The following is a 17,811-nucleotide window of genomic DNA, read 5'->3' as shown; positions in this document are numbered from 1 at the left end:
CAGAAAAACTAATTACTTTTATTTATACAGTCCCATTAGAGTAGAGTACTTTACAGCCAACTAGAAGAAACAAATCACTGGTCTCAGGAAAGTGCTGTCTGCAATGAATATAGCAGGGCAAGCAGGGAGAAGAGCCAAAAGTAGGAGTGAGGTTATGGGAAGACTGCAGTTAGGGAAGTTTGAAAGATGGTATCTTCATCTTGTCACTTCCAGAGATTCTAAACAGGAAACAGTCAAGATGGGTGTGACAATTTGGGATTTGCCAAAAAATGTCATGTAGTCCCATTTAACTCAAATTTCTGAGAGCCCAAATATCAGTTGGTATTTTTACAGTAAGAAATAAAAATGGACAAGGCAATCACTTTCAGTGCAGCTTCCCACAGTTTGTCTGCCTTTTTTTTCTTGAAGTAGTAAGACTTGTCCCCAGGAATCATGTTAAAAAAATATATATATATATATCCTGTAGACTTTATTAAAAGGCTTCTCTTGTTTCCCCTTGTTTTGACACTGAACGCCTTCTTTTCTGTAGTTTATGTTCAATTCAGTTTTAAAAGCCCACATTTCTCCATCATGACACTTTTGCTAGTTAAATCAATTTCTCATCAAAATTTGAATTAAAATGGTTTCTGTTCTCACACCAAATTTCATAGACTTGCTTTCAGAAATATTTTTTTGCCTTTAGGGTTAGGACTGAAATGGAGAATTTCCCCTCCCCCAACATTTCGTTTAGCTGTTAGTGAGTTGTTATGGCTACTTCTTAATTTTGAAGGAAACATGTCTTTGAACCCTTTAGCAACTTTGCAAAATAATAATACTTGACATGAAACAAGAGGCCATTTAAATTTGCAGACTTTGTTTATAAATGCTTTCAGGATTCTTTGGTCCAGTTTTACTATCATTTTGCATTTTGTGTTTCTCAGGCCTAATGAGGTCACTGGGATTCCACCTCTGTAAAGCAAAAAATTCACATAATCCAGACAGGTGGTCTTGTCCATAGTATATTTTTTAAATGAGCTGCATGCAATCTATTCATGGTCACGAACTTGCATTTGCTCCTCCCTCATGTCTCACTGACGATTCACTTGGGTAACTATCAAGGTCCAGTCTGCTTCTCCCAGCGCAGCTTCTCCCTACGGTCATTTAACACTTTCCCAATTTCTAAAGGTATTTACAGTAGAAATCATGCTTTTGCAGTCCCTGTGTACCTTTTCCAAGCATATCTTGCATATGAAAGATCAAATCTTCACATACCTGCAACACACCAACAGCCAAGGCAATTGGACAATCCAAGCATACCAGCCATTAGAAGGTTATCTTCACACTTTGTACACCAGAAGGCTGTAACAGTTCAGAAGATGCAGGAAAAAAAAGAAAACTTTTTTCATGTAATTCCTGCCAGTACTCCTTTTTGAGACTTTGTGTATTATAGTCTAGGTGTTCCAAGTATGACCTTCATTTAGCTTATGTATTACTTTCAGAAATAGACTTGAAGTTGAGACTCAGATGGGCTCACCTGATTTTAGGATTAGCAAAATTATGGTAAACATCCAAACAAGCTGCAGCTGGAATAAGTATAGCGTGAAGATCCTGCTTCATATTTTTGTGCTTCATCCAGGGAAATGTGAGATATGTTTCCATAGCTTCACTTGAAGTTTCCTGGGCCTAGGTGCATGCATCACTTTTCTGTGGATCACTGTGGGCTTTGTACAGCTAATTATATGTTTATATGGGAACAAAGCTAAAAAAGTAACTAAATACAACCACAAGATTTCTCCTTCCTTGCCCTTATTCCTAAACTTCCCGCAGAGTAAATGAAATATTAAAAAGATTATCTGTTTGATGTCATCTTCTATTAGTCATTTCCTAATCTGAAAAACTATTTCAAATATACCTTAGTTTATAAACACTAGATTAAAAAATGCACTATAACTGAAATTATGATGAAAAAACAAGGTAAGTAAACAGCAAAACACGATAGAGCTTTAACAAATATTATTACACTGATCAATACAAAAAGCATTTGAGTAAACTAATCTGTCTGTAAATCTACATATTAACAATCCTATTTGCAGAGACTAGGACTCCTTTTCTTTTCAAAATCATAAGGTTCACTGAGTTAAACAAAAACCATACTTTTACATGGTCACCTCTAACTGACATTTATATATCACTACTGAGAGACCACAAAAAATCTGAACAGTACACATCTTATTTCACATGGCTTGACCTCTTTTTCTTCTTCCCATGCCAAATAGAGCAAAGTTTTCATATCAATCAGAATAAACTTTACAGTAAAGAACTTATTCAAAATGGGTAAAAATTCAAAATAGGGTAAATAAGTATAGTGCTGACAAGGAAGATTATCAAAACAGCTGTGATGGTGTCAATGGGACATACATGTGTACACATGTGCACAAAGCATGTCTTTAGCATGATGAAACGCAAAACCTGTCGACTTGATATCAAGTTATTCTTAGAATGTTGAAGCCAATTGTAAATCAATCATAATCTTATGAGATAAGCTTGCAAACAGGACTTGCAAAGAACTTAGAATAGTTTATACCATTTTATCTTTTCATTTAAGTAGTTTCATTTGGATTTTTAAATTTCTGGTTTTTGAAAATCGGCAAGAAACTGTTCAGTAGTTTTTTAGTCACAACACTGAAAGCAGAAGAGTTTGACCCATCTGAAGACTTTGCTGTGATATATCTTCCTTTGACCCATCTGTACTTCTTAGATTGAACAACGACAGGCAGCAAAGGCAGAAGAGATCCAGATGGGAAGGTGCGCTCTCATTAGACAAGCTGATACAGTTAGAAAAGGTGGACAAGATTTTCAATTCCTGAATCTTTCCATCAAGCCTTAAAATGAGAGACTCAGTCCAGACCTAAACAGTCCATAGTTTATGGTCTTTGCAAAAAAGCAAAACAAGTTTTATTTCTTTTTAAACATCTTTGGCTGTAAGGCACAAAACTGAAGTAGCAGCTCAGTTCACACCCAGAACTGTTCTCTGCCTTTAGCTTCTGGGAAAGCAGTTCCTCTTCTATAGTCTCCAAATCATTCATAAAACTAATAAAGGAGAAGAGAAAGGGGAAACAATTATTCTATGCAAGAATATCCTAAAGACTCTTTCAACTAATGAGAACAATCAGGAGACTTATTCCATAAAAAAATTCAGAAACACAAACAGATTTACAGTTATATAGCTAAAAGATTAATTGCCACTGAAACTTCATAGGGAAACTGCATATTTCAGAGGGAGGAACAGTAATTAAAATAATAGTGGGGTTTTTTAATGACAGAGCCACTATGCTTTATCCAGTAAGGCGTAAGTGCCATCTAGAGAGTTCATTATTAATAGTATGTTTATTTTTTATTTTTTTTTAATTCAATGTTTAAAGACTTTCTTTAATTATGGAGTAGCAAAGGGAAAAAAATGCTATGAAATGATGGTGGTTGAGAAGAAAGAAAAGGTCCTATTCTAAAGCAGGAATATTTTCTAGCATCCTACATATTGATGTCATATAAAAGTATTCACCGCCACAATAGTAAGAACAATGCTGGATTCCAGGAGCTGTGGGTGTGCAAGAGTGACTCTTTGTTGTAATGACTGGCTTTACATATTGAATAGAAACCAGAAGAGGGAATTGATTTAATATAAGGAACAATACACTGTATTATACGCTTACGTACTGTAGAGAAACTTATGGTTGTGGTTGCAACAAACAAGACAAAATAATATATAAATCAATTCTATGTAAATGTAATTTCTCACTGTAATAAAGAAAAATACTGGATATGCAGGAACATCTGTTTTCAAGAAAATTAGAGACAAAATATATTTCTCCAGAGAAGGATAAAAAAAGCTTTGGTGACAGGAAAAATCTAGAGAAGAAACAAACAAAGCCTTTCAAATAATCCCTACTTTCTGGGATTACTTGGTACAGCAAACCGTGGTATTATGGGGTTAAAAAATCTGTTCACCCGAGTTAAATCATTTCTAAAATCAAAACTGAACTCAAGTTTAGCCATCAAAGCCAAGCTCCATTTCTGCTTAGCTCAAAACCGAACCTATTCAAACTATTCAAACTCTGCAGGAACACTGCGTCATACAATCAGGGTCAGAGTTTCAGAAAAATAAAAATATCCATGTAAAAGTAGGATGTCAGCAGCGTAAGAGACTGGTGATGCAAGATAGGCTTATGCACAAGTTCTATTAAATAAAAAAGAAAACCCACAACTGTTCTCGCTGCACGTGGCTTCCACACCTGTTTCTTCAGAAGGAAATCTTAAGGTTTTTTAAAACATAAATTTGTGCTCAAATGCACACAAATTGACATAAATTTGTAAATATAAACAATTTAATCTTCAAACCTTGCACAGAAATATCTGTAAGCTCCATAATTTCAGTAAGTGTAACTATGCTTTGTCACTGAAACTATATTAAAAATAAGTTAATATAAAGCAAGCATGAATGATTTAATCTATTTTATCTTACTCCTTTCCAGAAGGTCCACTCTGATGTTTCTTTGCCCTTTTGAAATGCTTCCTCATATGTAACCTTCAAAGCTGTCTGACTCTAGGACTGTGGAACCGCCAAAGAGCCAGTGAACAACAACAGGGTAAATATGATAAAGAGTATTCGGGGAAGGGAGAAGCATCAATTTGAAATTTAAAACAAACGCAACCATAAAGGTTTTCTAATCAAGTGGGATAACTTGAGGCACGCATTCAGTCTTTCATGAGGAATATATTATGTCTTGAACTCTATTATACTGTTTTCCGAGGCCAGCCTCTCTGGTTGGTAATGTTTGGTTTTGATTTATTATTATACCAAAAGAACTTAGAACTTTTTTAAGTCTGTATTGCTTTAGTTTTTGTTTGGGATTTTTTGGTTTTGTTTGTTTGTTTGTTTTTTAATTTATTGATGCATATTCTTTCCTGTAGCTTATCCTAGCATAACTTGACCTTGGGGGTTCTTTCTTTGTTGTTGGAATAAAGTCTGTCCCTCTAAAATTCTTACTCATTTCCATAAAAATGTCTGTATCTCCTCCCTGACACCTCCCTCCCCACCCCCTGCATAACATCTGATATATTGTACTTCTTTAAACACATTCTTCCAATGTCACACTACTGAATCTCCAAGAGATTAAATGTTCAGTACCCATGCAAAGCAAGGTAGGGACTTTTCAAATTGCAGGGTCAGTCTGACTGAGGGAGTGTATATAACAACTGAGTGCCATCTCTATTTTATTTCAAAGAAATAGAAGTTTCAAAAAGGTAAGTCGTTACATGGAATTCTCTTTAGAGTTCCTACAATTTATTCCTAAATCTCTAGATTCTCTCACTAAAATCTCTCCTTTGTAATCCTTAAGGATGCAGTAAAATAAACACAGTAATTCAGCTGTCACTGAGTGGTCTCACACTTGAACTGGAGGCAAAGTCTCTTACACACTACCTGCACTCATGCCTGTCACGCAAAGCTGCTATGGGAATGCCTACAATAGAGAGTCCCAAGCCAGATCCAAATGAGCTGATATACAGAATAATTTAGTGCCTTACCTTTATACTAGCTGAAATCCCAGAAACAATACAGCCATCTGTGCAGCTACAGAGGGCAAGTTCAGATGGGCCTGTATAAGACAGCAGGACTGAAAAGCCACTGCAGAGCTGCCGTGTGCCTCCATTGGAAATGGACATGTATCAGGTATCTGCTGCCTGAAAAGTGCGATGCTTGGAAGAACAGAAATGTCGGAAGCACAGCACAAGGCAGACAGAACAGGATCTCACAGCGAAGGATTTAGGGATAGGATGCCAGAGCAGTGTTCAGTGTCTAAACATGTTCAAGCACATGTTTAGACTCTATTTCCATTAAGAAAGGAGTGACACAGATCAGATTATTCATTGCAGCCTCCATATTCATCATCTGCCATTTCATCAAAACCTACTTCGGCAAGGAATGACCACATCTGAAGGCAAGGCATGATCTTCGATAAAAATAAGGCATGACAGTTGAATTTGGAAGTCGGTGACCCAAAGCCTCTCTAGTGCTCTGCTCATGCCCAGCAATGTTTTTCAACTGTAGAGCAAATCTATCAATGCATAGGACCTGAATGCGACAGAACTAGGAAGGTACGAGAATATTAGTGTTAGGTCCACTGAGCTAAGAAGGCTCTGTCCACAGAAGATTAAAAGAAAACCAAAAGGTGAAAGAACCATGTCACTTCATAACATCTCCTGTGCAGGAACGTAGCAGATTTGAAACTGATCATGTGACATTGCAGCACGAAAGGAGATCTCAGGCTCTAAATGACTATGTATGTAAGCAAAGTCTTTCCAGCTTTTGTAGCCAATTATACATTTTAGAAGCATTTTTACTGACATCATGTTTGTGTGTCAATATAAAAATAATTTATAAATATATCTTATTTATCAGCTTTTATTCCCACAGGGTTTAGAAACAACAATCAAGTGTAATAGTTACTATACCCCTTTGGCTAGATTTAGTGAGCAGAAATACTAAAAAATGCTTCCAGAGAACCTTTTTGAAAATATCACCTGAAGTATAATTGCAATAAAGTATAGAAGAAAGCCAGCTGTTATACTCAACTTATGCTATTTAGTTCTTCCATACGTAAAACAGTCAATATAACTCATTGAATCAGAATAATTTTTAAAAAAGTGTTGTTACAGTAACAGATAAAGGAATGCACGGTGTATTAGTTATCAATGCTTTATTATTGAAAACAAAATTGAAATTCTCTTATCTGGCACATAAACAATTATTTCTACAAAAAGGAAAGCCTACAAATCTGATAATTTATACAAATAACAGTTTTTCAAAAAATAAAATTTTAATTTAGTAAACTTGTCTTGTGCTCTTTTTTTTTTTTTTTTAGCACTGTCTGCAATAATCCACCATAAATCCCTGAGCAGAGAGACTATTTTAAACATGTTTTAAATTTATTCCAAAAGACGAAAGTTATCAAGCCCAGACCTATATTAAAAAAATGTATTCAGGGACATTCTTGTTAAATTTACGCTAGTCCTTTTTTTTCTTTCTTTTCTTTTTTTTTTTTTAAAAAAAAGAAACAAACAAAAACAGTTATCAATGCAAGCATAACACTGCATCACAGGGTGCTCCCCCTTTCCCCCTTTTGTGCAATGAATAAAAATTACTAAGCAAGAATGAATACAAGTTGAAGGAGACAAATAATATAGTAAATGGTTAAGACCAAGAAGCCATCAAATTTTGATGGCTGTTGAGCAAATAAAGCTGCAGGATACCACAGTTTTATGCTGAGTTCAGTTACAGTTACTATCTAATTTATTTCTATACTTTTTTCCAGAAAGTCAGTAAAGCAGGAGAGTAAGTTCAAGCTACCATTGTATTTTAACACTGGTTTCAATGATGAAGTAGAAATTCAACTTTTGACCCTTCAATTTTGCTTTTCCAGCCATAACGTTATTTGAGAAAAACTTGACACACTCCACAAAACCAAACAATCTTGCCCCTCTGGCCCTTTTGGTAGGCCAGTTGTAAACTTAGCAACTTAAGGTATTTTAGTGAACAAGAGGAAAGAAAAGGAAACACACACTACTACAATTTTTTACTATACTGACTTTGAAACATCTACTCCCCAATCTATTTCAATACAGATTTAAAATCCAAATGTAAGGAGAGAATGACCAACAAGGTAGAGTATAACTCACGTGTCCTCTTTCCCATTAGGTACACACAGTAAGCACAAAAAAAGCAAGGAAAACCAAATAAAAGAAATAGCAACACTTACAGACTGTTGTGTTAATGGCAGGTAACGTTGCTGCAGTCAAGTAATAAATAAATAAATACAGCAAAGTATTCTGCTCTATAGTTTTGTTGGAATGGTGCTCAACAGTTAAAAAGCAAAATAAACCCCAAACCCTTTCTCAGTAAATAAAGAGTTTTTAAAAGAAGAACCTGAAGAAGCTTCAGTTCAAGGTGCTCTACCACTTTAACATTATATCTACCATTATGAAAAGAACACTGAAGCGGATATCAACAGGTCATTAAATGAAACAGTAAATCCTCTTACAAGCAATAATACTTATTTCAAAGAAAGAAAGCAGTTAACAAATGGAAAAAAAATTACTAAAGCTTCAACACACTGTAATTTTAAATAAATTATTTTTACATTTAAAAACTGAAGACTGAAACAGCAACTAGGCCAAATCATTCTGAAACAGAAATAAACTGAACCTCACCAAAAGCATATTTAGATATTTGACAGCTCTGCTGCTAGCACACGTTGGAATACAAACAGAATGCTAATATTTGGTGAGAATCTGAATAGGTAATATTTTTTAAAACACCACCACTGTGAAAAGTAACTGGCAACCACCTCTACAGATTTCTCTTGATCTACACTGTTTTAAGCATGACCTAATCCAGTTCCTCCCTGAGGCTAGTTGTTTGCTAGCCTCACCAATGTATAACATTCCCTTTTCTCCAAGTTGTTCATGAAGTCTCATTTGTAGCATATCCAAGCACTAATATTTTCAAATCTCACTTGGCTGAGTTATTGCAAAATTATTGTATGCAGAGTCCAGTTTAAAGCTGGTCTTATCTGACAGCAATGTAAAAAGAATCAAACACATTGTTCTATAATATCTTTTTTTTTTTTCTTAAGATGACAGTCTGACCACACTCATCTGATATCAGGGCAAACATCAGTCTTGTTTCTGTTACTAAATCACACCTCTGGATTTTTTTTTTTACCACTCTACATACACATCTGATGTAGTATGTACTATGTACTGATGTAGAATATGAGCAGTTCCTTGCTCATTCTGTCTAGCCCACAGCCATTTGACTGTGTATTTCAAGAAAACTGCACTAAAACTTAACAAGCTGAAATAATATGCATATTCTCAGTAAACATTTTGAATGATGTCATCTAATCACAAATGACAAGATTTGAAAAAAATTGGCCATATAAGCTGTGAAATTGGTAGGCAAGTGGTCCTAAAGTGAGATACAGCAGCATTAAGACAAACTGCAAACACACTGGATTTAGTATACATTTTAATGAGTTACAGTATCAGCAAAATACTTTAACCTACTATTACCACTTTTACTCCCATATGGCTTAGTGTATACTGTACAATTTTCTCTTAGTATTTTTACGACAGTATACATTTCAAGTACCCACCCAAAGGTGAGTGATATGGGATTTGCAATGATTTATCAAATATGTCAAAACACCTTCTCTCAAGTGCTATGGTTCTAAATATTTTTGTGGGGTAACAAGTCCTTCAAGAGTATCTCAAAGTCTCCCTTTTTCTATTTATCTAGCAAAAAGATTTATGCCAAAAAGGCAGGATAGCTTCTCCTAGCAGCAATTAAGACCTCTGATCCTTGCAGTCAAGTCCAATGAGTTCTCCAACTGGACAACTGTGTGGAAGTTCTAGTTTGTGGTTTTAATCAATTTAAGAAAAAAAAGTTCAGAGTTTTCATCATCATGTTTTGGATGTCTTCAGACCTTGTTTCTCCATGATATTCCACAATTTGCGAAGATTGGACTGAGTGATGACATCATCAGGTTTAAGTTGAAGTGCAAGGAGGTAGTTTTCTTCAGCCTCTTTCAGTTTACCATTCAGATGGAGAATGGCTCCAAGATTCATCAGGGCAGCTGGATACTGATACAAAAAAAGGGGAAGGAGAAATATTAGGCATATTTTCAATTTTTCTTTTCAGACAATCTTCTTCCACTTAAATTATTCCCTTATGTTTGCAGACTTTTCATGGAAGCAATTTAGCAATTTAAGCAAATAGAGATAACAAGAAGAAGTTTCTGAACAGCTGCTGTATACTTTGTGCTTTAAACAGGGCAAGCTTTGGTGTCTACAGACATAGACTTCTCCCTTTAATGAGAAAACACAGAACTCATAAAGCTTTACATGTGGTAACGCCGGCATAGCACAGCTTCCAAGAGAAAATTGAAATAATCCAAGAGTGGATTAAAGACAGGAATTTAATTTTAATTCAACCCATTGCCAATAAAGAGTTTATAATCGTTGGGAATAGTTAACACATTGGAACTCATCCCTTTTTTCTCTCTGTCTTAATTATAACGAGTAGAAAATACAATCTGTTCTCAGATTCTAAGGATGTTCAGGGGTCCTAGTATATCCATTTAGAATCAGGCTGTGGAAACACATGCTATTTTAATAACAAAGATGTGAAAATTTCATAACAAATCCATTAAAATGCTTCTTATGTTGCTAACAATTTTTCCATTATGAAATAATAGGTTGTTCATGATAATTAAACATACCTGGTTACTGGAGTTAACAAATAGTACTAGGGCAGAAAAGCAGATTTATGAAGCTGAACAGTCTAACCTACCTTTTTTGCAAATACCTAAGCTATTCACATGATAGTGAGAGCACAGTAAAGGCATCTGGCAAACCAGTACCTTGTATTTCAAAAAAAAAGGGGAAAAAATACTACATGAAGTTCACTATGGTTCTCTCCCTCAAGTCACTCTCATTTCCAATGAGCTTCAGAAACACTCACTTTCAAAGTCACATAGTTTTGCCTCAGAGGATAAATGTTTCAAGACACCACTCACCAGTGTTCTGATCAAAATGCAATACTCAGAATGTGAATACACATGGAAACTGAGCTTCAGTCTACTGTGTGGGGGTGTTGGTATGCTTTAGAAGCCCTTCAGTAACAATAACTTCAGGAAAATATGGTAGGTAGAAGGCCAATAAAACATGCACTAGAGTTGGTCTCCCAGACTGATGTGGTAATAGAAAGTCATCAGGATGAGGAAGACTTATGTTCCTAACCTCTCCACTAGCAAGTTAAAGTCATTACACTCTTATCCTTCTGAATCAAGCTTCAAAAAAACCCCACCCCATAATTCTTGTGTTCGAAACCTAAATTTTGTGGTGGAAATGTTGTTCAGAACATTCTCTAGTTTCATATCCTACAGATATTTCATACTTTTTCAGCTTTCTTCCTGCTTCTTCTCACCTATTAACACATGCACCACAAAACCTCATGAACATCAAATTTTCACAGCAACTGGCTTCCAGAGTTTCAAAATTAAGCAAAACAAAACGAGTTCAGCCCTCCCTATTGTAAACATCATAATGCTAATGCAGTGGAATCTGAAGATGATATTTTTAGATTTATTTTTTCTTGCTCTAACCTGACAGATTATTTCCACCACCCCTAAACCAGTTACTTTGTTCTACTAAAAATCAAAACCAAAAAAAACCCCTTCAGATGGATTTTATAGTTTTCCAGTTAAATACTATCCAAAATTTCCTCCTAAGTCATATCCTGTACAGAGAAGGAAAATTAAGTCCCTGAAATGTAATCTTTGCTATGGACAACACATCAACCACATTATCATCGCTCCACCTTTGCAGTGCCAGCCTTGCATACTAGTTTATAATGGATTAATACACTCCTTAATTACAGATGTTCTGGGTGCTAACTGAAGTGATGTAAGTGAAGAATGATCAGAAAACAGCTCCACTGTGTATGGATGGCTATCTAAATATCCACATATTTTATTTATTAGACAAGATTGTTTCAGAGAATTCTCTCAAATCGTGAGTAGGATGGTCCATTCTGACTAATTGCACTCTTTATTTGTCTAATGGGAGTTTATGAATCAAACAGCTTTTTTCAAGAGCACAGTTATTGACACAGAACTGTATTCTCACTTGAAATATAACTATGTGCATATGTTTGCATCTAGACAATGGATAAGGATTAAAAAACCTTAAACCTCGTATTAAATAAGACACACGTTAAAATGTGCTCAGGGCTGATTCTACAGCATCCACAAACTTACTGTGTGGGAATCAACACAGTTGTCTCATATGGCTTCCAGAAATCTTCTTCATTTTCTTCACACCCCCCTGAAAATATGGTATGTGTATGGTACTAATCAAGTACTCTAAAGAACATCATATACATAAGACTATATGCCTAGCTAAGAAAACACTTCTGCCATGTCTTTAATTTGATATATCATTTCACTATAGCAAGCAACAAAAACATCTAGAAAAAGAACAAACCGCGTGCCTTTTAACTGAACTTGAAATTTTCCAACTTCTACACATCATTCCTGATTTCCTGGAGACCAAACAAATTTTAGGCCATTAACGCTCTAAACAAATGTATCCATGGAAAATGTGAACTAATAACTCATTTCAAGTAGTGCTGAACGTTCATTCCAACTCCTTCATATTTCAAATGAGGAAGTGCATAGGATTTCAGAAAGACTGCTCCCTAACTTTCTAGGGTACCAGCCACCCCAATACCTATGGTTTATTGTAACAGTCACAGGAATTTTGGGTGACTTCAAGATTATACATCAGTGCCATAGCTCTCTGACAACTATAAATGATGGTCTGAGGACAAGAGATCAACAGACATTTGCTATAGTTTTTCTTCACATATATTGTCTTTTATTAAAGACAGCTGATAAAACTTTTCAGTACGTTAACAAAGGCAGTCAGCAGCTACCAGTGCAATAACATGGGACTTGTAGCACTGTATAACAAATGACACCGCCTACTACTTCAGAGACTTGAAAGGAGAAACAGGCCTGCCTTCATTTCCTTTTGGAGACAGATGCTTTACATCAAAAAAAGCTGACTGGCATTTCTATCGGGGTTATAAATGCTGTCTTTCATGGTCTATTGAGAATTATTCTCTTTATTAGCATTTTTATCGTGGTGTGCTTGTTTCCTTAGTGGGTTTTTGGGGGAGGGGAGGTGCTCATGGGGAGGAGGGGAGAGGAATAACAGAGTAGTTAATGAATAACAAAATAGCAAAAGCCATGCATTTAGTTGCCTGAGGTGTTTTTAGTTTACATTGATGACAATTCTTTCCAACTTTCTCTATACTACCAAAATAAAAAGAGAACCTTGGGGCATGCAAAAATTTTAATGTAAATTAAAGTCCTCTCTAAAATCAGAGAACTATAGTAGTTCAGGATTACACTAATGTAACGAGTATAGGACCAACAAACAGAATGAATCTTAATGACACAGAAGATGAACTGATTCCTTGTTCATCGTCTCTGGCTCCACATATAGCAAATGCCATATCAGAAGAACAGTCCCAAACAGAAAAAGACAAGTTTACGCCTATATACGCCTAAGAAGTTATGGAGAGAGAAACAAATACACAAACACTTAGACTAGCTCCAAAACACCTCCCGCATGGCAGACAAGTATGAACAAACAACAGCCCAAATACAAGTAATGAAATCTGAAATTGTTTTCCTCAAAGCTCTGCTTACAGATGACCTACTCTGGTCAACACCACAGAGGCCAGGGCAGCAGATTCTGAGATGAAAGCACATTTTGTTGCTGCTAGGGTACTTATAAGGAATAAGAATATAAGAATCACAAGTGCAAGCTACTTCGCACATTTTAAAAGGTCACTGAAAAGATGTTGCCAGTATTCATCTTGCTCTTAATGAATTACTACAGTGTGTGACCTTGTAGATGTTTCAAAACAAGCCCAGGACTGTTTAATGAACACTGTAATCAGCATGGCCAACTCACCAGAAACACAGAGGCTAAGTGTTTTGTTTTAATACACTGCAATTAAGGACACTTGTTTTTTACGGGTTCCTGTTGAGTAAAGTCCATACTTAAAGGACACAAAATGTTATTCACATGTGAATATTTCATCCCAGCACTCCTAGTTAAATATGGGTGAAGAATTCAGATCTTTCTCTTCGATAACTGAAGATACATAGGAGATACAATGACTGAGTAGTGAAGCAGCAGAGTATTAGTTGTAGAATGGCTCACTAAGTGCAAAAGCAAAGCTTCGTCTTATCAGTGACCATGGGATAATACGCTGTCATGCCTTTATCTTCCTACAGTGATGGCAAGAATCTTCACTTGAACTTTTATTACTGGTGTTATTGCTGCAGCACAGCATAGTATTTTCTGAAGCAATCAAAATGTCAACAGCTCCTTTTTTATTGCTAAAGATAACTGTGGACAACAGAATCATTTCAGGGGTGGTGATTGTTTTTGACCGACCTCACAACTTTTAAGTAAAACCATGACCTAGGAGTTGCTCCAAGATGTAAGCATACTTCTTTAAAGCATGGGGGTGGATGGAGAAGGTAGAAGGAGAGGCAGGGGAGGGACATGCAGCTAGATGGTTGCTGCCAACTGGATCTTATTCTCCAATGCAGTACATTGGCAACACTGTAAATTCAGCAGTGATACTCTGAAGTAGACTTTTTTATAGCAGTTACTTAGTGTTGCCAGATAAGTCGAGTGCCAGTTATTCCTTCCAGAGTCTCATGTTTCTACCTGGTTCTCTATGCTATAAGGTTTCTTAAGAACCTCAGTTTGCATATGATATGTCTGGTATTTTGTTCCAAACAGCGCATGAATCACAACTAAGACACTGATCTCCAGTAAGTTGGCTAAGATGACAGGAGTGAATTGTCTAGGAACAGATTATTTGGTGCAAAAAGCATTTTGGAACAAGATGACAGGATCTATGGCAAAATATGGATCAGAGAGAATAAAAAAGCATAAAATTCAGAGCTGAGAGGGATTTCCTATGTCATCAACCTAGACAGCAAAGCATTCAGTTCTGCTGGAAAACAAAAAAAATCAGCATCTTTGCAAACTCTTAAAATGGAAGAATGCTCTACAACTCTTCATCTATAACATTATTTAAATTGCAAGTCTGCTCATGAACAATTTCAGTAAGTATGCTTTTGTGTCGACAACAGCTTTAAGCTTAAATAGTGAAGAGGGGAAATGGAGAAAAAAAAACATTCTCCCTGAAAGTACTAATTTGAATAAACATTGCAAAGAGCACAGTTTCCATGGTTGTATTAGTCAGACCTAAATGTCTCTGCTGCAAAGGGAGCCTGTGTCCCAATCTAATTACTTTAAGATTGACTAACATACATAGCTGTATAAATCTAACTAACAAGCCTAGGTTCTAGAGGGGAGTGGATCCTTGGATTCAGTCATGATCTTTAAGAGTACTACGTTGCTAATGCTGATAGAGAACAACCTTAGTTATTATTTACTAATATCTCATTAAACAGAAAGTCTTCATTTAATGCTCTCAAACTAACAAATTGTTGATCTCCCAGGAAGATAAACACCCTCCAGAAAAAAAGGACATCAAAAAAGAAAACACATAAAAAATAAAGCAGATAGGAAAAAAATAGCTTCCGTTGAATACTATTTATGTAATAGTCTCAGGTTAGGGTAATACATCAAGTTAATATATAATAAGGTTAATAAGGCAGAAGAACAGCATAAGATAATACCTGGTCACCTTAACAACTGATGATACTACAGAAATGTTAGATCATGTACTTTTAAAAAAATTTTTTTATTATTTACATTTTTATTATTTTACATTTGGACACTCTCATCTGGACATTCAAAGCAGATGACACTTTAACCTGCCTGGTGAAAGGAGAATATACATGTAAATTGTTTGTATGCATCTAATCTTGTGTGCTTTCAAACACTGGAGACTATCCTGCCTAAAACTGCAAACTGCAGGATATGTACATTTAAGAACAGAAATTAAAAAGTGAAGGAAGGGGTTTTTAACTTTTTTTTATATTTATGGGTGGCAGACGTGAGAGTTTTCATTTACAAGCATACCATGAAATTACTCAGTTTTCTTGTAATTCAGACATCAGCATCATTAAGGAAACCCAGAGCTGTGAGTCAGGAAAGAGATCTACATTTGGCATGGGAAGGAAGCATCAAGCAGTCTACTTTGTTTCACAAATTAACACATCAATAGGGGACATTTTAGCATCAATGTTATCCAGCCAGCAGAGATTTTTTTCCTCAACATCTTTTTCATCTTAACCTTCAGAGACTGATCAGAATTTTAAAAACATAGTTATCCAAACCCAAACAAGTGCATATATATATATGTTACATCTTGCTGCTAAAAAGCTACTTACCATTGGTCTTTATATAAATTCAGAGTAAACCGTTTTATATATCAGCAAGTTAACAAAAGCATGTGTTACAACTGGTAAGGGTTGCAGATCATAACAACAGCTGAAAAGTCCCACAAAAATGTACTTATATTTGTAATTTCTGTGTATTTATATTTTTTCCCCAATGACCATGCATGAACTGCTTTGATTTATGCTTAAAAAACTTTCTAGTAATCACTCTCAGTTTATATAAAAACCGTGATGGACATTTTTAGATAACATACTTGTATTACCATAATAAAAGCTAAACAGGAACATACGTTACGAGTATTTAATATTATGGTTATATTAAAAAAAAAACCCAAACCATTTTCCAGGCCTCAAAGTGTTTCTAATTAAACTTCTTAGCTTTCCAACTCAAATGTTGTCATCAGTATAGGATATGATAGACATATCCAATTTTCCTAGCACTTTAGGATTTCATTAAAAAAATCTTCAAATTACTTAATTTTTGTTTACAGAAATCCAACTGTGTTCTAATGTCTGAAATTTGATAATTTTAATACATAGCTACGATTATGCTATAAAACATTTAACAACTTCTTTACCTTATCTAACACAAGTACACTGTGTGCTAAGTAGGAAGTCTGTACTCCCACCAAATGAGAAACTTGCTGAATAGAAATGTCATCTGTACTACCATACTGACAAATACCTTTCAGTAACAGAGTTTTGTCCTATTAAGAAAAGCTAAGAGTTTTTTAAAATTAAATTCAATCTGCGAGTAAATGTATTTTTGCATGTACTTTCTTTCTAAACCTTGGAAACCAGAAAAATAAAAGGTTTTGTGTTACTGCCTGAAAATAAACCCCACTTTCAATGTAAAAGAAATGTAAAGTCTTAAAAGAGAAATTATATACTCTTACTTCACCCAGCAGCACACATGCAGGTCTGATTAGATTAGCAGTCCATATAAACACAATCAGAACTGGCTAATCTTCAGAGAAAACTAATTTACAGATCATCTGAGATTATGATCACAATTATACTCACAGTATATGCTACTAGTATTTAAAAAGTTCTTATTTTCCATCAAATAAAATGTCATTGGAAAATAAAAATTCCTGCTGAGAATGAATGCATCATCTATCTGGTTGCACCCAAATACTGACCAAATACATCAGTACCCTGAGAAGGTTGTATAGATGCTAGTCAAGATGCTGGTCACAGACATATCAAGTACTGCATTAGAGCTTCAATTTTTTAGTAGAATAGCCAACTACTGAAATTTTAGAAAGAAAAAGAGCTCATTTCTGGCCTTGAAAGTTTAGTGAAGTTTTAATTAGGAATCTCAAAATCACAAAATTTCCAGTATTTTGACTCAAGATGTTTAGAGGAATGTTAAGTGTCAAACAAGGCTTTTCACCTTTGGCTGACAAAGGTAGTCAAAGCTGAATTAAATGCTTGAGAACTAGATTAATATTGATATTGCTGTATGTTTTCCAAAACTATTTAGGTATTTGCAGTTATAAGGTATAGCTTTCAGGCACATTGTGTAAACCATTAGGCAACTTGACATCCTTGTTCTGAGCACAAAGAATAAGAATCTTGTAATTTGTTCAAGGCTAATATCAAGCACAATCACTAATAAGCCAGACCACAGAAAAAGTGTGATGTTAGAGCAATACAGAAACAGGAAAAAAGAAAACACTAGGAGATTATGAGACAGTGTAGGATGTTTTAGGATTAATTTTAGCTTTCATTCCACCCCTCTAATGACACTATTTCTTCTGGCTAACTTTCCCTAGACAACAGAATCAATCATTATTCCTCTATTGGTAAT

The 17,811-nt window shown here is 35.3% G+C and overlaps 1 protein-coding gene across 3 annotated transcripts in view; it reads right to left on the bottom strand.

Moving 5' to 3' along the window:
- Positions 1–6,717: 6,717 nt before the first annotated feature.
- TMTC2 (transmembrane O-mannosyltransferase targeting cadherins 2) overlaps positions 6,718–17,811 on the bottom strand; it is a 277,357-nt gene continuing 266,263 nt past the window's right edge. For 2 of the 3 annotated variants that reach the window (XM_074870689.1, XM_074870692.1), the window contains one exon: positions 6,718–9,678. In XM_074870689.1, the coding sequence (XP_074726790.1) occupies positions 9,499–9,678 (180 nt within the window). In that variant the 3' untranslated portion in view covers positions 6,718–9,498. The remainder of the gene's footprint in view (positions 9,679–17,811) is intronic. The other variant, XM_074870690.1, reaches the window with a different exon arrangement.

The sequence above is a fragment of the Strix uralensis genome, chromosome 5, assembly GCF_047716275.1.
Source record: "Strix uralensis isolate ZFMK-TIS-50842 chromosome 5, bStrUra1, whole genome shotgun sequence".
NCBI classification, from domain to species: domain Eukaryota; kingdom Metazoa; phylum Chordata; class Aves; order Strigiformes; family Strigidae; genus Strix; species Strix uralensis.
Note: the sequence above shows the minus strand (reverse complement) of the source record. Positions and strands in the feature narration are given on the sequence as shown.